This window comes from Cyanidioschyzon merolae, chromosome 18, assembly GCF_000091205.1.
Source record: "Cyanidioschyzon merolae strain 10D DNA, chromosome 18, complete genome".
Classification (NCBI taxonomy): Eukaryota; Rhodophyta; class Bangiophyceae; order Cyanidiales; family Cyanidiaceae; genus Cyanidioschyzon; species Cyanidioschyzon merolae.
Window position 1 is genome coordinate 531,300 of NC_010144.1, and position 27,808 is coordinate 559,107.

Genomic DNA, 27,808 nt, shown 5'->3' on the forward strand with positions numbered 1-27,808 from the left:
GCAAGTCTATCCATGCGCTTCATCATTTTTGTCAACAGTCGATAGATGTCGATGGAAGCGTTTCGGTCCCATTTTCGCTCCTCCCGACTGTTATCGATACATTTCATGCACAGGCAAATTTTGTGATCGACGCATCGCTTATGGTGCTCAGCTTCTCTGGGTAGAGCCTCGGTGCGCGAGTTGCACCCTTGACACATGACTGCTGTCTGGTGCTCTCGAACGGCGACCAAATATGCTCCTCCTCTGACCAGCGCCCTGCGCCGCACGAGCACTTGCTTCATCGCTCGATACGTGTCCTGGACAGGTACCGAGGGCTCGCCTCGTTTCCCGCTTCCGCATCGGCGCCCGGTGCGGTACCGCACGATCATGAGCTTCTGCTGGGCCAGCTGCTCAGCGAATACGCTTTCTGGTGCATACGCAAGCGCATAAGCTCCCATTCGATAAAGGATTCGTGGGGCGTGATGTTTTCCACCGTGGAACACGTAGCACAAGGGAAAACCGCGGTCTGGAAACAGTGTAACCGAACTCGATCCGTCGACGCTTCCTTTTTGCGAAGCGGCAACGTACCTTCCAATCGAAGCGATCACCGCGATGAACGCAGTCCGAATCTGGGACACTTTTCCATGAAAACAGAAGAGATGGAAGCCTCTGGGAGCATACACCACGAGAAGCACATGCCGCCGTGGAACGCTGCATCGCGGACGGCCTGCAAGAGAGGACGATTTTCGTTGCAGCCGGAGTCGATTCTGATAACTTGACATGACAAGTCCAACGAGGCGCCGTCATATGCTTCTGAACATACTATCAAGCGACGACATCGATTCTTATCGTCGTCCATCCTGCAGGCGCGGACTGATGCGCCCTCCAGTTGCCTTGAAACAGAAAGAGAGAAATTTTGAAGAATGGTTGATTTAAGCATGCGAAACGCAACGAATGTAGAAAAGTGGACGCTTGTCCGTATGCAACGGTTCACGGTGCCAGGTATGTTACGGGCCCTTGTTCGAGGGTGTCGCGAACCATCTTGATTCCTGTCACGGACCGAATCAGGCTGCAAACACGCGAAAGAGTCACTCAGAATAGTCGACCGCGAACCCTGAAACTACGAACGCATCCGCAAACCCTATTGACCGCTCTTTGCATATCGAGGCTGTGCATCATAAAAAGCTCGGACAAAGTAGTCGAACGCCAGCAGCAGAGCGAGCATGAGAATGGCCCATGTTCATTGGACCTGCCCCGAACGCGTGCCAACATCCGCGATGCAGCGATCGAGTCGTCGGCGCTACGGTTCAGCCGCGGGGCTTCGCGACATCAGCATCAAACTAGTAGCGGATGGATACATTAAAAAGCCTTGCTGATAGACAAGACGCCCCAGTTCGATCCATTTTGATATCATGCTATATCCAATGGCAACCAGACTCCAACGAGGGCGCCAACGCAGCCTGCAGCCAACAAAGAGACCGCCGTTCCTCCGCGGAAGCTTCCACGGTGGCAGCGTTGCAGTCCATTGCTGCCCGCTTGCAATCGTGCGTAGCTTGCTCCGGCCTGCTCGGAGCAGCGCTGGACAGGCAGCCGCTGTCGCCAAACGCCGAAGTGACGGCACCGCCATGCATTGTGAGCCCGCCGGTTGGTATGCGTGCCTCCGTGCATCGCAAGCGTGCCAGCGGCATCCAGCACGCATTACGTAAATTTGGCGCGAACTGCGAATTCGCCGATGAGGCAGCGCGCCGGAAATCGCCCGCCCGCGGATACACGTCACCAGCCGTGCACGCATCGTGCCGCAGCAAGGCACGCATGCGGTACACGGCGGAGAAACGGTCGATCGTACGCTTTGAGCGTCTGGAGAGCACAAGCGACTTGTGCTGCTGACGACCAACGTGGGGAATGCGAGCGTGTTGGCGTGCTGTGTGGTCGTTCGGGGTGCTAGCGGCCTGCCTGCGGGGTGAGCAACGCCACCGGGAGGCTGCGTTTGCCTGGCTCTGTGCAGCCCAGAGCGCTGAGGCTGAAAGCGCGCTCGGGTGGCCGTTGCCGCGGGCAACGACAACGCAGCCTCTGGACTGGTTAACGCGGCCGAGCTTGGGGTCTCTGCTGGACTCGGCACCGGCAAATCAAGTCCTTTTGAGGTTTTGGGCTGCGCGCGAGCTCTTCGACTATCTGGTGACGCTGCAGCACGCGGGGCTGTTGCGATGCAGCGAGGGGAGAGGCTTTGCGTGGAAACCGGGGGCACGCTTCGAACTTTTGGAGGGTGCGCTTGTCGAGCGGCAGTTTCGGGAAGCCTGTATACAGGAAGACGTGGCGTGTCTCCGAACGATATTGGTTCGGCTGCAGGTTACGCTCCAACACGAGCAAACGCTGCGCGCGGCGTTGCTACGTCCCGTGCAACGACTAAGTGCAGAGGTGCTACTCTTGCACGTTCATTCCATGCACGTTTCGGCCGCAGTCATGATCGGCGACAGCGCTGGTGCGCGTCAGGCCATTCGTGACGCTATTCGGATCCTGGAGGGCCCCGACGCTGATGGCGCCTTGCAGCAAACTGTGGACCTGACCGCGTGGCGAACACATTTTTGGCTGGAATGGATACGCCTGGTTAGCGTAGAGTCAGGTTTGCAAGCAGCTTTAGCGGAATGCGACGTCGCTGAAGCCGCCGGCGCGGACCCTGAGTGCATTCACCGTTCGCGTCAGGAGATCGTTTTCGCCGTTTCCCTGACGCACGAGAAGCGATGCCCAGCGGCCCCGGATGAGGGTTTACCGCTACAGCTTGACAAACGAGTGAAAGCGCAACCAGAGGAAATCGCTGGCGCAGGCATGCCAGAGACATTGAAGCGCTTTTGGATGATTGGTCTATCCCTGTTGCACGAACATTGCTCGTTTATGCTTGCTCCATCTGCCGTTTCGGCGCTGTCGAGCAGTGCAGAGACTTTATCAGTGTCGAACTCGATGGATGCGGCCAAAATGCGGCGTGAGCATGACTTGCCATGCAGTGCGTGCCCGGCAGAGTCAGACTCGGTGCCAGTACACACCGTCTCCGTGGAGAAGCGCTCGAGCTGGCGCTCTTTGCCTACGTGGCAAACAGACCCGGATTACGACAGTCTCGCTGAGCTTGATGAAGATATCGGCAGGCAGCAGGTTCGAAAGACGCCCATCCGGATTGGATTCGCAGAAGCGCTCGCCGTCGCTTCTACAGCCGCCTGGTCTGCGCGCGCATCGCTGCAAAGCTATGAACTGGTGAAATGCGCTGAATCCCTACTGGTGCTCGCGCAGGCAACGCATTGGCTCTATCGCTTGACGCTAACGATGCCCTCTTTCTGGTTCTGGAGCAGCCTGGGGCGCATTGCCACTCGCGCTGCGGCAGAGTGGCTCCTTGGTCGTGCAGCTGATTTGCGGGCGCTTTTAAAGCAGTCCAGCGGATGGACCGAGCTGCACCGCCGAGCGGGATCCAGTTCCCTGAGCAGGTTCCTAACGCTGCATGTGCTGGAAACATTCGAGCAAAGTACGGACGCCAAGCCGTCGCGGACGCTGTCGCATGATCTCCGGAACGCAGTACTGTCGCTTCAGGAAAACAATATCATCGTTGCGAAGACGTTGCTTGAACCGTGGCTCGATACGGTCGAATCGCCAGCATCCTACGAACACGCGCTCGCGTGCTTTCTCTACGCCCAAACGCTCAGCATGCTCGGAATATACGAAGAAAAAGCGTCGCTGTACCTGGAGCTGGCAGAGAGGGCTAGCATGGCAGGCAATTACAGGATTCTCTCCTACGCAATTGACCAGCTCAGGGCGCGAACCGGGAATCATTATGCGCTCGAAACAACGAACGCAGGCACTGCAGGGTCGCTGCTTAGATCCCGAGAGCAAGCGGAGCAGGAAATTTGGAGCTTTCTGGAACAGAATCCAGCCATTTGTGAGCAACTCGCTGGCGCACTGCAGATGGCGAGCACCCTGGTCGAGCGGGATACCAGCACACCATGAGATATGTCGCGTTGCTACCGAGCTATGGACCAAATGGATGCAGCGTTCTAGACCCGAGGATCGCCTGTTTCTGGTTCAGATCGAGTCACGTGCATCGGACGTGTATGCGGTTCGAATAGCATTCGATAGCGGAGCATCACGGTATTCGAGGCGCGTTGCGCTGAGAGCAGCGAATTCTGGAACACTTGTACCAGCACGCCGTTTACGTTTTTGCTTGCTTCTCTCACAGGTGTTCAATGGGAGCAATGTATCGATTTGATTGGAGGAAGTTCGCGGAAAGATGTGATACTGTCCGTGTAGGTTTGGGAGAAAACAGCCGTCCTTGTACAAGTCAGTTGCTCTACAGTCAGCGCGTGGACGAACCACGTTTCGTTTTTTGTTTATCGTGAACGTCGTGCACCGCAAACGAAAAATATCGAACCATAATGACACGGCTGCATTCTTGTCAATGCATATCACTCCATATGCTCTCTCTCCGGAATATGACCAAAGAAGCCACAGTATATGAAGTTTACGCACCGTTGTTACGAACGGTGATGAAAAGACACAAATAGATAATAAGGAACAAGTGCGCTCTTTGCCGGACCTTCGCGCGTGAACGAGCACACGATCGATAGCTTACTGAAACGCGAATGCTTACGACTGGCGGGGCGGGTGCTCATCTCACTCGATGAGACTGCATCCAGCGGAAATGGAAGACCCGCATATGGGTATTCAAAGAGTGGCACGCCGCTGCTCGCAGGGAAGTAACAAGCGAACATTCCGAGCAAATCAGCACCAACGAAGATTCCATCGCGCGGTCGTCTACGAATCTGCACCCAGACACGATCCTTCAATGCCTTTTCTTTCGTTCAAGCACTCTTCGTGGCTTTGTTTTCACAGATGCTGCTTTGCCGCTCTAGGAAAAAGACGCTTTTTTGTCTTCAGTCAAGCGCGGTCAAAGAGCATGTAGCTGCGATTGGCATTGAGATGAGCTTCATGGCAGACTCTCCTCCCTGGTTTGATTCCGTCTGAGGCGTCTTCTCTGATGTAAACTGTCATTTTACCCTGCGGGATCCATAGAAGACATGTTCACGTCCGTGAGGTCGAAAGATGTTGGACGCTGTGCCATCTCGCCCAGCTACCGTCTCATAGACGCACCTTTTCAACCAACTGTTCGTACGAGTTCCGGGCATGGGGCTATCAGCTGTCCATATTCCTCTGGAACGTATCTATCAAATCTTCATGCGAAAATGCAGTAGATGCTCGGGACAGATGATTCTATTCCGCATGATCGTGGGATCCGCGATTTGCTCACACACACACACAGTCACACGTTCCAGAATACCCTCAAGGATTGGCGCGGCGTTTCAGTGAACAACATCGTTTCGAAAACACTGGTACCAAATCGTATGAAACCAAGCTCAAAGCGAAAAACGACATGCGGTTCCTTTTCGAGCGCTTCCTGAGGTGCGCCCGGTGCCCATGTTACCCGTTGCACCCTCATGTTACTGGCTCGAAAAAGTAAGAACTGTTGGGAACGAGTCTTCAAGTACCAATGAAAGCGAATGACGGGCTAAGAGCGTCCAAGTTCGAGGTCGCAATGACCGTGGAAGAGATGTCGAATCGAGAACGAAAATCGCTTCGAATTGCCCACGCTTATCGTGTCGCTCTCAAACCCGAACCGGGGGTCGTCTTCTCGAAAGCAAAGCTGAAATGTGATGGCTGCCCTGCTCGCATCATGCGCTACTACAACGTTCTCCTGGTCAGAGCTCCCCTGATCAAAACAGACGCCCTTCCCGAATTCGAGCGCCGTAACCTCCTCAAGTGTCCATGCGATGTGGTCCACAGGGTTCACATCGAGGCCCAGGATATCACCGTAGACTCTCGTGTGTACAGTACTGCATCGCGTCCTCTTTGAGTCACACCTTGTCTCTGCGAAAACCGCTGAACGATTCCACCAACTTTGCGTATGGCTTTGGCGGAGCCCGTTCAAGATTTCTCTTTTCCACGGAGGAATTGAAAACAAAATTACATACACGATGGAGACCGACAAAATATGAATCGTCATGCACTTTGTGAAACCGAAGCCCCGTGTTAAGCGACGAGTCTCATCGCTAACCGTTCGCGGATGATGAAGGGAACAACATCCCGACAAACTCGGAACCCGAGCCGAACAGCACCATGGCCGTCGCCGCAGTTCCGGGTCACGACGTCGGAGCCAGGCATCTCCAAACGAAAGCACATGAAGCTGCCTCCAATTACCGAGCGCGGTACCATCGGGATTCCGACATACTGGACACCAGGAGGCATACCACCGAGTGGATAGACGACGTCAGGACTCCTGTGGATGCTGCGAACACCGTATGGAGTACACGGGGTTGCTGTGGACCTTTTTTCCTTCAGAGGTCGTAGACGTACGTCCAAATGGGTTTTGCGGACGATGTCTGGCATGCGTACTCGGGACGGCTTCGAGGTCGCCGACGGTTTCGGTTCGACGGATGCAACAAGCGTACAATCGCCGACTTGTTCAATGCGATGGAAAAGGAAATGACCGACATATTTGGCGATCTAGGGGTCGCCTATGGCGCTGGACTTGTTGGAGCGCGCGCTACAGCCGCACTCCCTCTCCTTCGACAAGGGCGCGCACATCGTGCAGGAATCGATTCTACACGATTCCCATCGATGAATTCAGGACAGCACGCAAGCATCACGACCATGGGAGTACGCTGCTACTGGCGGAAAAGCAGAGCGTCAAACAGGGCACCATGCACCAGAAGGTGTTCGGTTCGTTGACCGAACATCAGACGGCAGGCCTATCCAGAATGAGGGGCATGCTGCGGTGCGATTCCACCATCAGCAATGTGTACAAGCACTTGATGTACTGAGACCTGAACGCGTCGATCGGCATCCGGAAACATCTCGCACCGCCGAAGCGTCTAGCGCCTCTGTGTCGAGCGGTCTTTAGCGTCAATCGTTTCGTACCGCTTGAAGACATTTCGCTGAAATGCTCCAGACTTGATGAAAAATAACGGCGGCCAGCAGAGCATGTATTGGATGTTTGCCTGGAGCGGGGCACTGGGGTTATAGGGTCGGGAAGCCAACGATGCTGGCATACCGTATGTCTATGTACGATGCGATCGGTTCTCCCTGGAAACTGATGCGCGACAATGCTGTTCCAGGATTCCATATGACTGCGTACATGCCACTGGGCAATGCGTTCAGTAACGACAAGTGGTTGTGGCGGATCAGCTGGTCCACTACAGCAGTTTTCACTGCTACCTTCGGCTTACTGCTCATTCATGCACCGTCATCATTGAACAGATCGGCGTCAACACTTTGGATCGAACGATCCGTACCGCAAGTCGTGTCGAAACTGCTGGTGCGCTGCTCCGGGCTGCTGCACCCGTATCAATAGACGAAATGCGGGATGTGCATGTCCAACGCTGAGCGACCGCCGGGGATGACGTTCTCATTAGGTTCATGGATCGCCCCAGGTGCATAAAAGGCACTTTAAATCAGACTGGTGCGACTTTCGTCTCCTGAAACGCCCGCTACACCGCTCAGATGCAGCGCATGCGCCCCGGGACGCAGCGGTTGCATCTGAGAACCTGTCCAGCTTTCTGGCTTTCAATCTACCACAGCAGCGACCTGTTTCCGGGTCTCAGTATCGTATGCAGCAAGACGCGGATATTCCCGCAACTAGCCACTGATCGTTGCTGATCACAGCGACTGCAAAAAATTCCAGCTGTTCGCTCGGAATCCGGACTGTAGGTTCGAGCGTGCAGTCTCGGGCGCAGATGACTGCAGGCTCTGGTCCACCAACAGACGACCATACCCGAGACAAGTGTTCGCAACCATTGCTCCACTCCGAGCAGTCTGAACAGCATCCAACAACGGAGGGGCCTCCGCAACCAACATGGACCCCGCTGCGGACCCCGGCAACGCTGATCCCTTTGGAAACGCGCACCCGACTGCTGCACCACACGGCCAGTGTACAAGACCGAGCCTGGCATGCAGTCCGCTGCACCCACAATCGGTAACCACCGAGCATGCACGCAGCGCTATATGAAGAGCAATGAATCCGGGAAATCTGCTGGTAGCTCTCAAGCTTGGGGATGCAGCGCGCTGGTCGCTGAATGGCCGGACCTCCAGCTCAGTGTACCACGTTATCGATGGAGCATTTCTCATGGGGACCAGCTCGCTGCCTCGCTTTCAAGCAGTCTGACACGGTAAACAATGAGCCAATCTAGTCTATGGGCTGCTCTCTCTCGGGAATCGCCAATGACAACAAAAAAGATTCGCAAGATATCCGAGACACCGCCTCTCCGCAGCGACAACGGGATCATCATCGCTCACCGGGTTGCTCAAATACCTTCGTACTCGGACAGGAGCGGTCGCTGCCGTCAGTATTGCCTATAATCAATGGGGATTCGGCGAACGCTGGTTGCCTGCACCGGTCGAATACCGCACCCAAACAACGTCCTGGCTGTTGGCGGTAGTGCGTCCTCCGCGCGTCATCCAATAATGTACATTTTGATACCACAATTGCTATTCTTATCCGTATTTTCAAATCGCCATGACGGTCGCACGCATGCGGAGCGCTGGTGGCGTCATGGCGCTGACCCCGCTCCCTGGGATGCAGTGTCGAACTTGCTGCTCATGTCGGATGCTACGGCTTTTCGGGAAGAACTGAGTTTTCTGGAGTCTGGGACACGTGTGTTACAGGAGCAGTTCATCGAAATCGAGTCACTTTGGAGCCAAGTAGGTGCGCTCGAGCGTTGCGTCTGCGACTCCACACTGTATGTTCGAAAGTGGCTTCGTGAACTCGCAGCGCACTGTCCCGTGGCAGATGAAGCAACGCTGACAGCGCTCTTCGAGCGCGTTAACGAAGCAGCTCGAGTGTCGTCTGGTGGCTCGGGGACTGCCTCCGCCGTTGCCGTAGGTACAACAGTCCCGAAGGACCCGCGAGACAGCGGGCTGCTAGCAGCACGGAGCGGCCCCGCAGCAAAAGAGTCACTGCGAGAAGCTGGTCAACGCGCTGCATCCTCGGCGCTCAAAGTGTGCAGCAAGGCGGAGCGTGATCGGAAAGAAGTTCGTAAGCTCTTGTCGAAGCTGGAGAACCAACGCCTTCGAACGGATCCGCAGCTGGAAGCGGTGCTAATGTTGCTGTGGCGGAACCGGCCTGCCGGGCTCTATGTGCATGATCTCATGCAAGAGACGCGACTCTCGCGAATGCGTTTGAACACGTTTCTGCACGCCTTGGTGAAGAGTGGCTTGGTACAGAAACAGGCTCGGAAGGGCTTGATCTATTCGCTGTGTCGAGAGCACTGCGGCTGATGTGCAGGCATCGCGCGAGCGCGCACACCAGGTTTCGAAGGTCTCGCGACGTCCAGCTGCAGACTCTAGCCTGGCGAAGTGGTCGATCGCACGGGTAGCAAAGTGTTCCAGCAGGCAACAAGTGTATTTGTCCAGGAATCGAAATAAGTACCAGCTGTGTCACGATGTCATGAGCATATCCCGCACCTGCAGCATGACAAACAAGTATGCCCATATCGCTGCGGTCGACGCCCGTGAAAGCCAGTCAGACGGACTCCATCACGTTTACACGCGTATGTGTTGGTGTTCGTGCGCTGAAGAATCATTTCGAAAAGCCGCCCATGCCGGACGCGCTAAACTGCACCCCTGCGTCAGCATACGCCCACAACGACATGGGATGTCGTGTGCGTCGCCTCGTAGAGGCGGACGTTTACAGCACCTAAGCTGGCTCGAGCGATCCTGTCTGCAGGAACGCTGCACTGTGTGCCTCTGTTTGCATCTGTCGCCTGTGGGGCGTTCACGGTACGTGAAGCCCCCGATGCACGAAGATTCGTGCCTCTATGGAAGCCGCGAATATGCATGAGGCCGTAGCGCCTTGGCGGTGCGTCTGTGTGCTTCTCTCTCTCTCTGTGTGTGTGTGTGTGTCTGTGTCGTCCAGTACACTGTGGATGCATGAAGAGCTCAGCGTTGCCCGCTATGGCATCCACGGTAGCGTCGTCGACGGCAAGCATGCTTTTCGTCTCGCAATCACGCGTTCGGCCTGCTTCTTGGAAAAAAAGTCGCTTCAAGGAGCACTCGACATTTGCGAAACTGACATAGAATCTTCTGGTTCCTCGAGATTCTGCTCAAACTTAGGCTCTGCGTTGCTTGCGCTTTGGAAGTTTCGCGCTGCGCGAGAGCACTTCAGCGTCAGGTCTACCGGGCGACGCCTAGTCGAGAGACGACCAAAGGACTTGCTCGCTCGTTTGCTGCACACTATGAGACTATAAAAGTACCGTGCAGTATAGGCGTATTTGGGAGATTTTATACTAGTGTGTTCTGAGCGCCCTTGAGACAGTGAAGCGCCTCTGAGCCCACTGCTTCCCCTGCAGTGCACTTGAACATGGAAACACCACTACTACGAGCGCTGGTGCGACGCATCCGCACACTTGGACCGCTGACAGTCTCAGAGTACATGCAGACTTGTGCACTGCACCCGCAATACGGTTACTACCAGACCGGCAAGGACAAGATCGGTCGAAAAGGTGATTTTGTCACGGCTCCAGAGGTATCTCCGATCTTCGGAGAACTCGTAGCGCTCTGGTTCATGGTCCAGTGGCGCGACTGGCTCCAAAGTCCTAGACAGATTCGTCTGATAGAGCTCGGACCAGGGACGGGTACACTGATGAAGAATATGTTACAGACAGCGCGACAGTTTCCAGAGTTTTACCGCGCGCTCCATGTCCAGTTGCTTGAAGCGGGTCGTCCGTTTCAAGCGCGGCAGCAAAGCATGCTCCAGGCTTACGTACAAGAGCGCAAAGTCTCATGGTTGGACGCTTTAGATCTTGATGGATTTGATGCGTCAGCTGGTAGCGACAGCGGGCCAGTTATGTTTCTCGCGCATGAATTCCTAGACGCACTGCCGGTACACCATTTTGTGCGCTGCCAGCGTATCCAGCAGCAGCAGCAGCAGCAGCAGCAGCAGCAGCAGCAGCAGCAGCAGCAGCCAGTCGCATGGTCGGAGCGCTTGGTCGATATCGTGGACGGTGGCGAGACGAACAGCCCGCGCCTTCGCTTTGTTCAGAGTCGCGGTATCACGCCGGCTGCGGCGTTGTGGACGAGCCATCCGCTGCTTCGGCCGATGCTCGAGCACGAACAACTCACGGCAATTGAGGTACCGACGGGTGCCATGGCCGTTATCGAACGAATATGTCGGATCATGAGTCAACGTGGCGGTGTCGCGCTAGTCGTGGATTACGCCAAAGCGGCGGAACCGCCGTTGGCATGCACTTTGCGAGCGGTGCGGCAGCATCGGTTCGAGGACCCTCTGGTTGCGCCCGGCGAGGCGGATATCACCGTTGATGTGGACTTTGACTTGCTTGCAAAGGTAGCGCAGGCGACTGCTCCAGCTTTGCAGGTGCATGTACTGAGCCAGCGTGAGTTTCTCTTGCGTATGGGCTTGCAAGTTCGTCTACAGGTGGTTGCCCGCAAACATCAGGATGCAGCGTCCCGTTTATTTGCTGCTTGTCAGCGGCTGATCGCACCGGAAGCAATGGGCCACGTCTATCAAGTGATGGGTATTGCATCTTCAATACCGAATGGCAATCGGGCGCCATACGATGTGCTGTTTCCGTTCCACGCGCGGCCTAGCACCTAAGTCGAAAGAGAGTGTGCCTCTACGCACACGCGCAGCGTTTTCCTTTGGTTGCACGCTCGGTCCAGGGCCATTGCAGTGCACCGGAATTGCGAGTGCCTTTGGAATGACCCTCTGGTGCAATGTGTGTACGCGTTGCGGAAGATTCATTGTGAACGCGCTGCATGATGCGCGCGAGGCGCCGACCCAGACCTTGTGGCTATGCGCTCCGAAACCCCCAGCACGAAACGGCGTCGTCGTAGGGTCACTTGGGCGCGAGGCGCGGCTGCGTCAGTCTATTAGCGCACTGAACTGCATGACAAGAACGGACGCCTAGACAGCAGTCGTCGAGCTGGGGCTCTCTGTACAGTTTTTCAGTTCTCGTGGTGTGACATTCATAAAGAAGCGATTTTTACAAGTCTGTGACATAAAGGGTGGTGCTCCAGCGCGTCTGCTCGATGAAGGATTGCCCCGAACCGTGGGCCTAGGCACGTCACCACCAAAAGAACGCGTTACGTACGCCATAAGCATATGCCGCAGCATGCTCATCGCGCAGCTCTCCATCGACAGATCAAGCTGGTTATCGTGAAAGCCATCCAGGTCCGCGCTTGCCCCGCCGGACTATATAAAGAAGAACGGAGACTATGGAATCATCCGTAGATGTCTATCCAGGCATGTATGTATATTTGCGTACCTGTATCGGTGCGTGGATACGTGTGTATAGCCACACAAGCATTCGTGGTTGTACTCGTGCTCAGGTGCGTGCATGCCGTCATGCAAAAGCGCCAATGTACATGTGCGTGCCTCCGTGCCTTCGTCTACACACACCCATGAGCATCCTTGCAAGTATTCATGCGTTCATCTACGCATGCCAATGTATATCATGACGTGCATTCGAGCACGTTGCTTCTTGGCGCTCGCACGCAACCGCGATGCAAACGTCGCTACCGTAAACCGACTATGGAGCTGGTTTTTTGGACCCTTTCGCAAAAAGCAAACAGTTACAGAGTCTGTCGGGTTCAGATACGATTCGCTCCGACGCTTCCTAATGATTTACGTGTCCTTTGATGACAATAAAGGCGACCAGAAGTGCTTGCTCTTACAGCATCGAGCGCGCAAGTCGGAGCAGCGGAAGCACGCCCTCTGAGGCAGCATCTACGGACACTAGGCGCGTATCCGGGAGCCTCTGGCTCCATTCATCGACCAGTGACCAGAAAAGAAACCCCCTTGCGATCTTTGGAACACCAAGAGTTCCACGCCTGACGCCCGAAACCGTTGGTGCGTTGCTTAAAGAGAATTTCTTCTGCTTTTGGCGAGCTGTCCAAACGCCAAAACGCAGCCATTCGAACATAGGAAACACTAGAGCATCCGTCAATTCCAGCCGCGAAGCCACCGGCGTTTCTGCTGTTCCTCGATGGTCAGGTAGAGGCCGTAGATCCATGGTGAGAAGTAGATAAACGCCGCAGCGGCAAGCAACACACCAATCGTTACAAGTTGATAGTGCCCCGTTCTCGCAAGGGGTGCGCGATCCACAAGCAAAGCAGTAAGCAGTATACCGTACAGGAGACCTGGCAAATAATGGTACAGGAATGCAGCTCTTTTGACACCGATGTAGGGAAGAAGATTCAGGAGCCATCCGGTAAACAAATATGTGCCTAGAGCGTACAGCTTCTGCTGTGAGCGGCGTTGCTTCTTCGGGAGCTCCGCAGTCTGCAGTCGCCGCGGCGCTCGATCCCCGAAGCCACCGAGTCCAGCGATGAAATTTTGGGCGAGAAGAAATCCGAAAAAGAGCAACGAGCAGAGGACACTCCAGGCAATTACAGGATTCAGAATTAGGTAAACCCGAGCCTCGATAACGGGGTATTGGCTCCGAGGGGTAACCCCAGTCCCGTGCTGATTTGCTTCGGCAGGTGCGCTTCGAGTCGTCTTCGGATTCTCCGCCCATGGCGCTCGTTTGGTCTGAATCCAGTACAGAATTCCTCGTAGGTTCAGTGGCCAGGACCACCACTTGCTTTCCCAGTGGTGCCGTCCAGGCACTTGTGCGTTCGCGCGCAACATCTCCTTATTCAGATAAACGAATTTGCGAAAGAATGGAACCGGCGCGGCTGCAGCATTGTACTCGGGTGAGCCGATGAGTTTCGCTCGAAAATCAGGTAGCATGAAGGCATCCCCGGAGCCACTCCGCGGAAGCAATCGGAAGTGTATCCAAAAAAATGATGTGTATAACGCTAGCGCAAGCAGTCCGACGAAAACACATTGCCACAGGGGAATCCGTTTCTGCGACCGCAGCAGGGCTCGGCTCCCAAAGACGGACACCACACCGGCTAGCGCAGGCGTCGCTAGCGCCGTCCACTTGATGGACAAGGCCAGGCCAGCGGAGATGCCACTCCAGTAGAGCCATCTCCATCGGGCTCGAGTGCCATCGCGAGTCCGCCACAGGCGAAGCACACAGTAGAAATGTAAAAGCAAGAAGAATAGTAACTGTGAGTCTGTTAATATGTGACGCGACTCGATTGTCGTTGCAACTTCCAAGAGTACCCAGGCAGCGGCAAGCACACTAGCCGCTACGTGCAACGAGAGCTCCCGAGCAACCAGGTACATCAGCGGTACCAAAAGCGTGCCGAAGACTGCCGCTACAGTGCGCGCACCCACGTATGACTTATCGGGATATTCTGCTCCAATTTGATCGTAGCTGAAACTCGCATTGTATCCATGAAGATACGCACCTAGGGCGAGTAGGAGCTTCCCGAGTGGCGGGTGGATATCGAAGAAGTACTCGCCCGTGAAGTATGCTTCCACAAACTTGCCAAAGTGAAACTCATCGAATACAACTGCCTTTGGCTCCGACAATCGCCAAAAGCGTGTCAACGCTGCAAAGATGGTTAGCAACACCAGTACGACCCCATCGAGAAGAGCGGCGTACGGCTCGGCGTTCGAGCGCAGTGAGCTGTCGCCTTCCACTAGGGAGGCGCCTCTGCTTCCTGACGCCGTCTCTGTCGTTCGATTCAAAGGCGGTCTCATGGCTATGTGTTTTCCTCGAGCTTTCGAGAGGTCCGGAGTTCCCTGTGCTCCGGAGCGACTGTTTTTCGGGAGTTGCTGGGCGCTCTCGTGGCGGTGCATCTGCAGTACTTGCCCAGAGGTCAGCACACGCCGAGTCTGTGAACACGCTGTGGATCGTGCAGCACGCGTGAAAGAGTGATCAAATCCGGCCCAAAGCAGCAGTGGTGAGCGCTGCGAAGCCACGCGACACCCACAAGGGAGCGGCGCTATAGAAAGTTGCGTTTACGGACGTTCGCGCCTTTACAAATTCGCGGGCAGTACGCAGGCACGAGTCGTGGCGGGAGCGTTTTGCGGCCTGCCTCGAAGGGCGTTTCCCTAACGACTGCATGCTTGCCGTCGACGACGCTACCGTGGATGCCATAGCGGGCAACGCTGAGCTCTTCATGCATCCACAGTGTACTGGACGACATAGACACACACACACACACACAGAGAGAGAGAAGCACACAGACGCACCGCCAAGGCGCTACGGCCTCATGCATATTCGCGGCTTCCATAGAGGCACGAATGTTCGTGCATCGGGGGCTTCACGTACCGTGAACGCCCCACAGGCGACAGATGCAAACAGAGGCACACAGTGCAGCGTTCCTGCAGACAGGATCGCTCGAGCCAGCTTAGGTGCTGTAAACGTCCGCCTCTACGAGGCGACGCACACGACATCCCATGTCGTTGTGGGCGTATGCTGACGCAGGGGTGCAGTTTAGCGCGTCCGGCATGGGCGGCTTTTCGAAATGATTCTTCAGCGCACGAACACCAACACATACGCGTGTAAACGTGATGGAGTCCGTCTGACTGGCTTTCACGGGCGTCGACCGCAGCGATATGGGCATACCTGCTAGCAGATTTTCCCCTGCATCGTTCGATGATGAATGTACCACATGTTCACAATTCTCGGTGTGGCCAGCGTACGCCCTAACTGGATCATGGAACTTTTCCTGTTCGACTGGTGCTCCGCAATTACCTGCATATTTCTCTATGGACATCAATCCGGCTGTGTTGTAGGCACCTTACATGGCGAAGCGCCTTTCTCGCCCCAGTCGCCGCCCAAGATGGGAAAAGCGATGTCGGTAGTCGCCGACAGCGATACGAACTTTCAATGCTGCTGCTGCTGCTGCTGCTGCTGCTGCTACACCCGCGCACTGGGAACGCGAGTCACAGCGTACCCGACAACGCAGTCACTCTGTTCGTATCCGGGGCCATTCAAACTAACGCTTCGTAGGTTTTTGCGGAGTTGGCGAAACACTGCAAAGACTTTCTCCAACTGCAGTACCCGCGTGAATGACGAACGCGTTCTCGGAGGAGTTGGCACTGGAAGCTGCTGGCCTAGACGCAATCTTCGGAAAAGACTTCAAGGCTGAGGAGACCACGACAGGACACGTTCGTTGGAGTGTACCCCTCTCACACAACGGCGTGGAACTGGAGCTGGCGTTTCTTTTAGACAGTGCATATCCACTTGACAGCGAACCTCAAGTGCGCGTGACTTGTAAGGAAGGCCTTTCACTGCGTGCAGTACGGGAGCTCGAAGGGCACCTTCAAAAGGTAGCCGCGGAGAATCGTGGTTCTCCCAGCGCTTATCTGCTGTACACAGCTGCGCAAGACTGGATCGATACGCACGATCGACGAGAGGCTGCCGAAGCTATCAGCGCTACGATTGCGTCCACGAGGCTTTCTGCTCGCGAGCCGGACTCGGCGGGCACCGGAACTACTTTCGAGACCAAAGCCGAGAGCTTTACCCAACTCGTCGAGCACGAGACGCTCGAACATGCCACCATAGACCGAACGCTGGGCACGCCGGTCACACCGGAGACTTTTGCCGCTTGGAAACAGGAATTCGACAAGTATCTACTGGAAAACGGTATCCTCGATATCGCAAATAACGCAGATATCGAATTAGACGCCTCCCAAGGCGGCTGGAAAGGCAATTCGCGGCGGAAACCTACTGGTCGTGAGCTCTTCACCATGCACAGGGAAATGTTCGTCGATGATTTCGAGGAAAGTGATCAATGCGAAAGCACGGCGTCTGGAGCATGCGACACTCAAGGCAGTGAACTAGCAGAGCATGTGGACGCCTCACTGTTTCTCTCGTGATCTGTTCCAGTCTCTGGAGAGCGTGAACACGGCACCAGAAGCCACAGATACATCGCAATCCCAAGCTGTGTCTGTCTGTGTACGCAGAACATGACCCTTGGGTTCCCGACTCCGCGGGCGCACACGATGCCAGCCAGCAACCTCAAGTGCGGCTCGCAGCGTGACCGAGATCAGCACGCTCAGGATGACGTATGGTAAACTCATCTGGCGTGAAGATTACTGCCTACTGGGCCCCGAATCATTTGGAACAGGCAACTGATCTTGTGTTTCTAGTCGTGAAGGCGAGACGCTTCGTCGAATGCTCACGAGCGCTGATGTGGCGGCTCATTGGACGTGTGACGCAGTCTACGCAGCGGCTTGTCTTTATGGTCCATGAAAACATGCCGTTGTGGTCATGCGAATGGATGCAAAGCAATGCATGACGGCCGCACGGGTTCCGACACAAGTCCCGCATCGAAGAAAACCGGTTCTCAAGCGATGATCGCGGGCGCGGCACTATGAACCATGTCTGCGAATAGCGCGTTAGGGGGCTCCCCATGTATGGAATGGTGTGAGCGTGGCCTTCATGCGCCATGCAGAGCATGACGTCGTGAGAGGCGCAGCGGAAACAAGGTAAGCACGCGCGTTTGAAGACCCAAGGTCTCCTGCATTTGTAGAAATGGCTTGTAAATAAGGCGCTTTCTCGAAAGGTGATGTGCGAATGATTGTCCTGTGGAGTGTGATGGACCGGTGCGCTTGCGCTCTTTCAGGGCGCAACCTGCCACCGTGGTGCTCGGCGATATCGGATGCGGTGCCCGGATATCTGTCCTGCTGTTTAGGGCGTCGTCGGAGCCGAGAGCACGGTAACGAGAAGTCACGCCCACATGGAGTCTCGATCCAGGGGTATGCGTTTGCGTATAGTGACATTCGTGGCAAACTGAAACGGAGCGGATCGCACCCAGCGATTTTGGGCGTAAACGCTTCACCCTGGGTCTTTTGCTACGTATATCAATACAGCCCTTTGCGAGATTTTTCTCTAACTGCATGGTTTCCTTCTCTCCTATCTCCGGTTGGAAGCTCGGCAGTCTATCGTTTCCCCTTGAGCGCTGTTTTCAATAGTCGAAATATGAAGCGTTCGGGCGCAGGTTTCACCGCTTCTGGCCGTCGTCGACGCCTTTGATGCGAAGATGGAAGTTGGGATCTACGCGCTGCTTACAATGTTCGTCTTCTTTGTATCCAGCTTGGTTGCGCAATTTCCAGCGGTGAAGCTTGAATATGGTTAGGTGTCACCGAATACCCATTACACCTCCGCTTCCGTGCGATGTTCTTTGGTGCATGGACGCATGTTTCAGTGCTCGTTGCATGTCTCCGACGCATGCAGAAAGCTGCTTTCGATGTCGTCCTCCGTTTCCGTGCTCGATGCCATAACCTACAATTACGGGCTTCTTCTGGGCGATCCCCTCGGCAAGTACGCTGCACACTGCATGCGCAAGTGGAAGCAGTTCTATTCGAATGAGGGTTTCTCGTATGTGATGTAACCCATGGTGATAAAATTACCGGACGAAACATTCGCGCTAAGGAATAACTCGAGAAATTTCGATCCTTCTACACTTCATTCGCGCAAAGCGGTGACGGACGCTCCAATGGAAGCGATGGCTGCAATGACACATATCCGACTCCAGCGCCCTTTCCCGAGCGAGCAGAACAGACAGAGGTTTCCGGGCGCATATCGCATGAGAGATATCAAGCCATTGCCGAATGCCGTCTTGTCGAAGGCCATGAACAGACGGCGATTCGCCTTTCCTAAGGACTCGATTACTTTTGGTGAGCAGTTCTGCGAACCGGCGGTATGAGCGTGTGAACAAGTCGTCAACGCAGGTCTTCGAAGTTTTCCTCTTCAATCTGAGTATGCGAATTCCTTTGGCCGCGAGTTGCCTTGAAACAGCGAGATCAAAAACCTGAAGCATGCGCGACTTGAGCATGCTGCATTTGAAGGAAGGATGACGCGGAATTCTGAACATAAGCATTCGATACTGATATCGCTTCGTTCATGAAATCTAGACAGAGAGCGTCGCGCATATGATCTTGATCCCAGTCATGTGACGGATTCCAAGAGCAACGCGTGGAAGAGACTATTCCGAAAAGGCGACCGAGAAATTTGAACCTACGTACGAACTGAACAGCCTTATCGCTACGCGTCGGTAGCCGGTGCTCTAAATCAAAACGCGGTCGGGAAACTAGTCGAAACGTAGGCACCGGGCGACCGGTTCACTGTTCCGTTTTTATCTGACACGGGAATAGGAGAGGAAAGCGGCAAAATCGAGTCTTTCCTAGATATACGCAGCTCAATCGTACGCAGTTGGCTCTGTTGGCAACGCACTAGCGTCCAAAGCGATTGCAGTCGACTGCATCGCCTCGATAAGGCGAAATACGCACTACCAAATGTCATCTTTAGACAACAGGCAGTCTTTTAGTTTTTATGATCTCAATATGGATGGCGCTCTGAAGGCGCGTCTGCTGAATCCATGGCAAGTTCTGACGCCGGGGCTCGTACTCGTCCAGGAGAGGGACCGAGCTCGTCTGGACGCTATAAGTGAGCCAAGTGCCGTAGCGTTCTACGAGCACCAAGCAAGCCCGAATAGCTCGTTCCATCGCCCTTCCCGTCGCGTGGAGCGTGAAGGTATTATACTGTTTATCAAAAAGTACCCGTCTTGCTCGTTCGAGCACGCCCACGAAGCGACAAGAGCCACTGAGAAAAATTTCGTTCTGCTGGCTTCTCCGACGCCCAACCGGAGGCGAGCGGAAGCGGTACAGCTCAGGGTCTCGTAGTTGACTCTTGGATACGTCGCAGCGGACGTCGTTGGGATCCTTGTGCTCAGCGCGAGAGCGTGCGTTGCTGAACGCGAGCACCAGTGGCCGTACCTCGTCGGTGCAGCTCACGCTGGACTGTCGCAGGTGTTTCGCTGATTTTCCGCTGCCCTCAGCGCCCTGCGACTTGCGTTTTTTGCCCGGGGACATACCGCATGGAGCTGCAGTCGAAGAACGCACGCGATCCCCTGCTTGGCCTTACGATGGTTGGTCGAAAGCACACGCGAGCGCTCTGCGTTGCACGTCGGCTCTCGACTCGCACCTGATATCGATACGGCGTACTTGCTCATTGCGGAACTGCGTCTGTAGAGCCGAGGTACGGACAGTGTCTCTTGTTCAGTGATGTATGATATGTACTATATGGTTTGATTCTGTACAATTAGATTATATATTGAGACAGCACCTGTGTCGGCGGCGCAGTATGTCCAAGAAGCTCAATGTTTCTTCGATCCACCTGGCACCAGTGCATGTTCTGATGCGGGCAGCTAGTCGGGGGCGGCAAATTATCACGAGCGTTTGCCTCCAGATAGAGGCCAGCTCGCCTTCGAATCCGCTTTGGTGCAAACAACTAATTCGGGATATGGTGAAAGCGTAACCATCTGGAATATACAAGTACTTGAATGGCAACGCTTGGATCTTGCACCTCCTGTGTAATTCCTGGAACGAAGCGAACGCACTATAGCTCTTGCGACTGGAATGAAGACGGCGTTTGCTTTTCCGCAAGCAGCATATTGGAAACGGAAACACTCCCGATTCCAAGTTTCCCTCAATGGCAAGAGATATGTTCACTATCTCTCCTCGGGAGCTGTAGGCACGCATGAATGAACCGAGCGCACTGTTGGAATGCGACAAGCGGGAACGGCACATGTTTTTTGTAAATTCCAAAACAGATCTTATCTCACGAGGACGAATTTCAGGAAATATCCTCATACATCTGAATTTGTGCACGCAACCTGACGCGGATATACTGTTTGCGCACATAGATACCCTCCTTGTCTGGATCAATGCCGGCATACTTGAACGAAAGTACTGCGTGCACGCAAGGACATTCTCCGTGCCACATACGGTCAGTGACACAAAAACTGTCCGACGACCATGAAGAGTAAATATGTCGACTTACGCACAGACGCCTCCCAGCCTTGTCTGGCCGGCCCCTGGCATCGGTTTCAGTTCCTCTCTGCACACTTCGAGCCCGAGGGCATGCTGTACAAAGTTTGCATCGCTCAGCCTTTAGAGTGCCCTTTGCAGCACAGCACATTTCCTGATACGGGTACCGGCGTTGAAGTCTCTGTTCAGACACCCCTTGCGTTTGTTACCACTCGTCAGAATCCCCAATGCAGGGATTCCTCGAACTTGTGCCCGCAGTTCCATGACAGCATCGTGGTCGTCTCATCGGACAAGCACGCTTTCTTCTTCCTTTTCGTCACTTGCGCTTCTTCACTCGATAGTCTGCGAGCAGCGTATTTGTCTCGTTTCTGCCCAACAAGGCAATGAGTGCCAGCCAGAATCCCCGACTCGCCTGTCCATACCTTTCCCTTAGATATTTTACTCCTTCCAACGAACGTACTTTGCGCATATATGGTATCCAACGCGAAAGAAGCATAGGATAACACATATCCATAGCCGGTACACAATTGAAGTGATATGCTGGAAAACGCGAAAAAGCATAGGATAACACATATCCATAGCCGGTACACAATTGAAGTGATATGCTGGAAAACGCGAAAAAGCATAGGATAATACATATCCATAGCCGGAACACAATTGAAGTGATACACTGGAAAACGCGAAAAAGCATAGGATAACACAGACTCGTAGCCGGAACACAATTGAAGTGATACACTGGAAAACGCGAAAAAGCATAGGATAACGCATATCCATAGCCGGAACACAATTGAAGTGATATGCTGGAAAACGCGAAAAAGCAGATGATAACACACACTCATAGCCGGTACACAATTGAAGTGATATGCTGGAAAACGCGAAAAGCATAGGATAACACACACTCATAGCCGGTACACAATTGAAGTGATATGCTGGAAAACGCGAAAAAGCATAGGATAACACACACTCATAGCCGGTACACAATTGAAGTGATATGCTGGAAAACGCGAAAAAGCAGATGATAACACACACTCATAGCCGGTACACAATTGAAGTGATATGCTGGAAAACGCGAAAAAGCATAGGATAACACACACTCATAGCCGGTACACAATTGAAGTGATATGCTGGAAAACGCGAAAAAGCATAGGATAATACATATCCATAGCCGGAACACAATTGAAGTGATACACTGGAAAACGCGAAAAAGCATAGGATAACACACACTCATAGCCGGTACACAATTGAAGTGATACACTGGAAAACGCGAAAAAGCATAGGATAATACATATCCATAGCCGGAACACAATTGAAGTGATACACTGGAAAACGCGCGCCACCGCCGTCGACGCCGGCGCGCTTCCGCTGGAGCACTGCGCGTCCGCCGGCTCCTGCACCCGGTGCCGTGCCCGGGTGTGGACTTGTCGTTTGGGGAGTTGTTGCACGGCGGGTGGGTCGCCACTCCAGCTACGGTTGCGTTTGAACTGTGCTACTTTCTATCTTCAGACTGGGCACGTTCATCGCGATGGACTATGACCTGCAGACTTTCTCCTCAGCAGAGCTGAAGGCCGTAGGTGCTGTTCAGTTCGGGCTCCTGTCCCCGGACGAACTGCGGCGCCTCTCGGTGGTGCGGGTTGAGTACGACGTAGCGTTCGAGCGTGGCGTGCCCAAGGCCGGGGGGGTGCTGGATCCTCGGCTGGGGGCAATCGACCGGAACTTTCCATGTGCAACTTGCGAGGGGTCGTCGATCGACTGTCCGGGGCACTTTGGTCACATCGAGCTGGTCAAACCGGTGTTCAACGTGTTGATGCTGTCCACCGTGCTGAAAACGCTTCGTTGCGTGTGTTACTATTGTTCCCGTTTGCTTGTTGATGGTTCAGACTCGCGCATGCTGCGGGCAGCGAGGATTAAGGATCCCGTCAAGCGTTTTCAGGCGGTTTTTCAACTCTGTAACGGAACAAGGGTTTGTGGCGGAGGCGCCGACAGCTCGGAGGAACAGCTGATGCTGCCTGCCGCCGTTCTCGAGGCTAGGGAGCGTATTGGCAAGCCTCGGGAAGGGTGCGGGAACCTTCAACCACATGTAACACGTGACGGCCTGCGAATTCTCGCGGAGTTTCCTGACGCGGAGGCCTTTGCAGCCGAGCGCAAGCAGGAGCTTGCCGCAGAGCGCGTCCAACAGATATTCCGACACATTCGTGACGAAGACCTAGAGCTCCTCGGCTTTCATCCGCGGTTTTCCCGACCAGAATGGATGGTTCTGAGCGTGCTACCGGTGCCGCCACCACACGTGCGACCCTCGATCCAGATGGATGCAGTGTCACGAGGGGAGGACGATCTGACGTTCAAACTGGGCGACATCATCAAGGCGAACAATGCCCTGCAGCGACTGGAGGCGGAAGGAGCGCCCGCCCATGTTATTCGGGAGCAGTACGTGCTTCTGCAATTCCACGTTGCCACATTTATGAACAACGATTTGCCGGGCATGCCTCGAGCGACACTGAGAAGTGGACGTCCGCTCAAGTCCATCGCCCAACGACTCAAAGGCAAAGAGGGTCGTGTCCGCAACAATCTCATGGGCAAAAGGGTGAACTTTTCGGCACGAACGGTGATCACTGCAGATCCGCAGCTGGCGCTTGATGAAGTCGGTGTCCCGCGCTCCGTGGCTATGACCCTCACCTACCCCGAAGTAGTAACGCCGTATAATATCGACCGCTTATGGGAAGCGGTGCGAAACGGACCCAACGCCTATCCGGGTGCATTGTTTGTGATTCGAAACGATGGCAAGCGGATTGCGTTGCAGTTTGTGCGCCGATCGGCGGATATCGTGCTCGAACCGGGCTGCGTCGTGGAACGACACCTTCTGAACGGAGACCTAGTGCTCTTCAATCGTCAACCGTCTTTGCATCGCATGTCGATCATGGGACACCGGGTGCGCATCCTACCGTACTCAACGTTCCGCATGAACCTCAGCGCAACCAGTCCCTACAATGCGGATTTTGACGGTGACGAAATGAACCTTCATGTCCCGCAGTCGGAGGAGGTTCGAGCGGAAATCAAGGAACTCATGGCAGTCCCCAAGAATATTGTATCTCCGCAGGCAAATCGCCCAGTGATGGGCATCGTGCAGGATTCACTGCTGGGCTGCATGCTCTTTACATTGCGAGATACGTTTTTGGAGGAAGACACGGTCTTTAATCTTCTGTTGCACTTGCCGCACTTTGACGGACGCATTCCGGCACCAGCAATTCTGAAGCCGCGGCCACTCTGGACGGGAAAGCAGATCTTTTCGCTGCTTTTACCAGACGGCGTGAATCTAGAGCGCCTCTCCAACGGACATCCCGATCATGAGCGTACAATCATGACGCCCAGTGATACTCGCGTGCTCATCCAGAACGGAGAGCTCATCACCGGCATCGTAGACAAACGCACGGTAGGATCCAGCGCGGGGTCGCTGATTCACGTCACCTGGAAGGAGTCAGGTCCAGAGAGAACGAGTCAACTGATCTCCGATATTCAACTCTTAATCAATTATTGGCTTATGCAGAACGGTATGAGCATTGGCATTGGAGACTGTATTGCTGATGCACACACCATGGCCGCTATTAACCGAACGATTCAAGAAGCGAAGGACGAGGTGCGGCAGCTTATCCGTCTGGCACAAGAGGGTCGCCTCGAGCGTCAGCCCGGCAAAACGATGCTGGAGTCGTTCGAGGCCTGCGTGAATCGCGTACTGAACAGTGCCCGCGACAAGGCCGGTGGCTTTGCACAGGAGAGTCTCCTTCCAAGCAACAACATCAAGCGGATGGTGTCCGCCGGCAGCAAAGGCTCCTTCATTAATGTTTCCCAGATTGTGGCATGTGTTGGCCAGCAGAACGTCGAGGGCAAGCGCATCCCGTACGGCTTTCGTCGCCGAACACTTCCCCATTTCGTGGTGGACGATTTGTCACCCGAGGCCCGAGGATTCGTGGAGAACTCGTACCTCCGGGGACTGACTCCCGAGGAGGTCTTCTTTCATGCCATGGGCGGTCGAGAGGGTCTCATCGACACCGCAGTGAAGACTGCTGAAACCGGCTACATCCAGAGACGCCTCATGAAGGCCATGGAAGACATTCGGATTGAATATGACGGTACTGTACGCAACTCGCTGGGCGATGTGATGCAGTTCCTCTACGGAGATGATGCCGCAGACGGGGCCATGCTGGAGGTGCAGGAGCTGCGCCTTGTGCGCGCAAGTAACCAGGAAATGGAAGCGCTCTTTCGTTTAGACGTATACGACCGAGATTTCGGCCTCGGCTACATAGAACCTGACCTAATCGACGCGGTGCGAACGGATCCTGAAGTGGCGCTCGAGCTCGAAGAAGAGTACCAACAGCTCTTGGCGGATCGCGAGCAACTCTGCGCGGTCTTTCCCACGGGTGAGGCCAAGTGGCCGCTTATGGTGAATGTTCAGCGGTTGATCCAGAACTGTCGCTCTATTTTCGGTATTCAACACGATACACTGAGCGACTTGCATCCCCGGCAAATCATTCAAGGCGTGCGCGTACTGCTCCAGCGCTGCGTCGTTGTTCCTGGCGACGATGAGCTCTCCCGCGAGGCCCAGCGGAACGCAGTACTGCTCTTTGCGGCCCACGTGCGGGCAGAGCTCGCCACGAAGCGTGTCCTGCAGATTCACCGGCTGAACAGCAAAGCTTTTGCCTGGCTTCTCGGCGAGATTGAGACGCGCTTTGTGCGAGCACGAGCAACACCTGGTGAAATGGTTGGCGCGGTTGCTGCCCAGTCGCTGGGTGAGCCTGCCACCCAGATGACCCTGAACACATTTCATTTTGCGGGTGTGTCGGCAAAGAACGTCACCCTGGGAGTCCCGCGTCTCAAAGAGCTGATCAACGTAGCTCGTCAAGCGAAAACTCCATCTGTTACGGTGTATCTGAAGAGCGGCAAAGATAAGGAGCTGGCGAATATTGTGCAGAGTGAGCTAGAGCAGTGCCGACTCCGCGACGTGGTCGAAAGCAGCGCCATCTACTTTGATCCGGATCCCGCGAACACCGTTGTGGAAGCGGATCGGGAATGGGTCCGCGACTACTTCGACTTGCCCGATGAGATGGACCGGCCCGAGCGCTTATCGCCTTGGCTTTTGCGCATCGTCCTGAGCACCGAGATGATGATTGACAAACGCCTGCGATTGAGCGATGTTGCTCGTCGTCTGCGGGCGGAGTTTGGTGGCGACCTCTCCGTTGTCTATTCGGATGACAATGCCGAGCAACTGGTGATGCACATTCGCATGGCCGGAGACGAGTACGAGAAAGGCGCGCTGGGCGTTCCGATTCTCGGCGAGTCGGAGCGCCTTGACGATACACTGAACCTACTGGGGCCTGGCGACATGACCGCGGGCGGGAACCAGTCGCTAGAGGCACTGGACTCGGGCACCGTTGAGGAGCAAGATGATGTTTTTCTGAAGCGTATTGAACTAGCGCTCCTAGAGGATATGCAGCTGAAAGGGATTCCAGGTATTCGAAAGGTGTTCCTGCGTCAGACGCAACGTGTTCTCTTTGATCCCGAGGCAGGATCTTTTCGCAGTGCGCCTGAGTGGGTGCTAGATACCGAAGGGACGGCGCTATTGGCGGTGCTTTCCCATCCGGATGTGGATGCGAGGCGCACGATTTCCAACGAGATTACCGAAGTGCTACAAGTGCTCGGGATTGAGGCTGCTCGGCAAGCGCTTTACAATGAGATGTACGCGGTGCTGAGTTTTGATGGATCCAGTGTTGGATACCGGCACTTGGCGTTGCTGGTCGAGGTGATGACCTGTCGCGGAATGCTCATACCTGTATCTCGATTCGGAATTAATCGACTCGAGACGGGACCATTGATGCGCTGCACTTTTGAAGAGACCGTCGAGATTCTCGCAACCGCGGCGACCTTTGGCGTTCGTGATGCTTGTGAGGGTGTCTCGCAAGCGGTGATTCTGGGGCAACGAGCAAAAGTAGGCACCGGGGCCTTTTCACTAACGCTCGACGAGTCTGTACTGAATCAGGCAGAAACGGAAACGAGCGTTGCTGCAGTGCGGGACGCCCACGTCGGCGGTGTCTTTGCGAAAGCCTATGCTGCAGCCGACGTGGATGCAGATCACTGGACACCAGCGTACACGCCAGGAGCAACGCCTGGGATGGCCAGCGACGGCTTCGCAGCGCCCTGGACTCCGAGTTTGAACCTCGCGAGTCCGTACGGTTCATTTTCCCCAGCCGTTGGCTTTAGCCCAGCAACGAGCACATATGTCGGTGGTGATGCGATGAAGGATGCCGGTCGGTATGGGCTCGGTGGAACCTCACCCTTTGCGAGCTTCTCCGCTAGTGCGACGACTCCGAATTGGGCTCCGAGTCCCGCGGGGGGCGGGACCGGTACGTTGGGCGCATTTTCGCCATCGAGTCCCGCCTATTCGCCAACGAGTCCTCGTTTGGTGTCGCCGACGAGCCCTGCATACTCACCAACAAGTCCTGCGTATTCGCCGACGAGCCCTGCATACTCACCAACAAGTCCTGCGTATTCGCCGACGAGCCCTGCATACTCACCAACAAGTCCTGCGTATTCGCCGACGAGCCCTGCGTATTCGCCTTCATCACCGAATGTTGCATATTCGCCTTCATCACCGAATGTTGCCTATTCACCTTCTTCACCGAATGTTGCCTATTCACCTTCTTCACCGAATGTTGCATATTCACCTTCTTCACCGAATGTTGCATATTCGCCCTCATCACCGAATGTTGCATATTCGCCCTCATCACCGAACGTTGCGTACTCGCCTTCTTCACCGAATGTTGCATACTCGCCCTCATCACCGAATGTAGCGTATTCACCTTCTTCACCGGTTGCATATTCACCCTCTTCACCGAACGTTGCCTACTCACCCTCATCACCGAATGTGGCATACTCGCCTTCGTCACCGGCGTTTTCACCATCGTCACCTGTATATTCTCCAAAAAACAAATAGAGCTTGTTGTTTTTGTTTAATCTTGGACAAGGTCCAGTACAAAAACCAAACTGCTCGATGGACTGCATCGAGTGGAACGATCTGCGATTCTTTAAAGCAATCGCTGAGGTATCCGGATAGGACACCTT

The 27,808-nt window shown here is 54.8% G+C and overlaps 6 protein-coding genes and 1 non-coding gene across 7 annotated transcripts; 5 read left to right on the forward strand and 2 right to left on the reverse strand.

Annotated features, from left to right (window-relative positions):
* Positions 1 to 1,881: 1,881 nt before the first annotated feature.
* CYME_CMR218C (hypothetical protein) lies at positions 1,882 to 3,966 on the forward strand (the record flags this gene model as incomplete). Its single annotated transcript, XM_005538431.1, has 1 exon — positions 1,882 to 3,966. One exon carries the CDS (start codon positions 1,882 to 1,884, stop codon positions 3,964 to 3,966), a length of 2,085 nt encoding a protein of 694 aa, XP_005538488.1.
* A 4,641-nt stretch (positions 3,967 to 8,607) lies between these two features.
* Positions 8,608 to 9,285, forward strand: CYME_CMR219C (hypothetical protein; the record flags this gene model as incomplete). The annotated part of the gene is made up of 1 exon (XM_005538432.1): positions 8,608 to 9,285. One exon carries the CDS (start codon positions 8,608 to 8,610, stop codon positions 9,283 to 9,285), a length of 678 nt encoding a protein of 225 aa, XP_005538489.1.
* A 1,081-nt stretch (positions 9,286 to 10,366) lies between these two features.
* On the forward strand, positions 10,367 to 11,620 carry CYME_CMR220C (hypothetical protein, conserved; the record flags this gene model as incomplete). Its single annotated transcript, XM_005538433.1, has 1 exon — positions 10,367 to 11,620. One exon carries the CDS (start codon positions 10,367 to 10,369, stop codon positions 11,618 to 11,620), a length of 1,254 nt encoding a protein of 417 aa, XP_005538490.1.
* A 1,347-nt stretch (positions 11,621 to 12,967) lies between these two features.
* Positions 12,968 to 14,716, reverse strand: CYME_CMR221C (similar to dolichyl-phosphate-mannose--protein mannosyltransferase; the record flags this gene model as incomplete). Its single annotated transcript, XM_005538434.1, has 1 exon — positions 12,968 to 14,716. The coding sequence occupies one exon, from the start codon at positions 14,714 to 14,716 to the stop codon at positions 12,968 to 12,970; it is 1,749 nt and encodes a 582-aa protein (XP_005538491.1).
* Positions 14,717 to 15,934: 1,218 nt separating this feature from the next.
* CYME_CMR222C (hypothetical protein) lies at positions 15,935 to 16,744 on the forward strand (the record flags this gene model as incomplete). The annotated part of the gene is made up of 1 exon (XM_005538435.1): positions 15,935 to 16,744. One exon carries the CDS (start codon positions 15,935 to 15,937, stop codon positions 16,742 to 16,744), a length of 810 nt encoding a protein of 269 aa, XP_005538492.1.
* A 354-nt stretch (positions 16,745 to 17,098) lies between these two features.
* On the reverse strand, positions 17,099 to 19,864 carry CYME_CMR223T. The gene has a single exon (XR_002461617.1). It is a non-coding gene; the product is annotated as a hypothetical transcript (transcript).
* A 2,356-nt stretch (positions 19,865 to 22,220) lies between these two features.
* On the forward strand, positions 22,221 to 27,680 carry CYME_CMR224C (RNA polymerase II largest subunit; the record flags this gene model as incomplete). Its single annotated transcript, XM_005538436.1, has 1 exon — positions 22,221 to 27,680. One exon carries the CDS (start codon positions 22,221 to 22,223, stop codon positions 27,678 to 27,680), a length of 5,460 nt encoding a protein of 1,819 aa, XP_005538493.1.
* Positions 27,681 to 27,808: the final 128 nt, after the last annotated feature.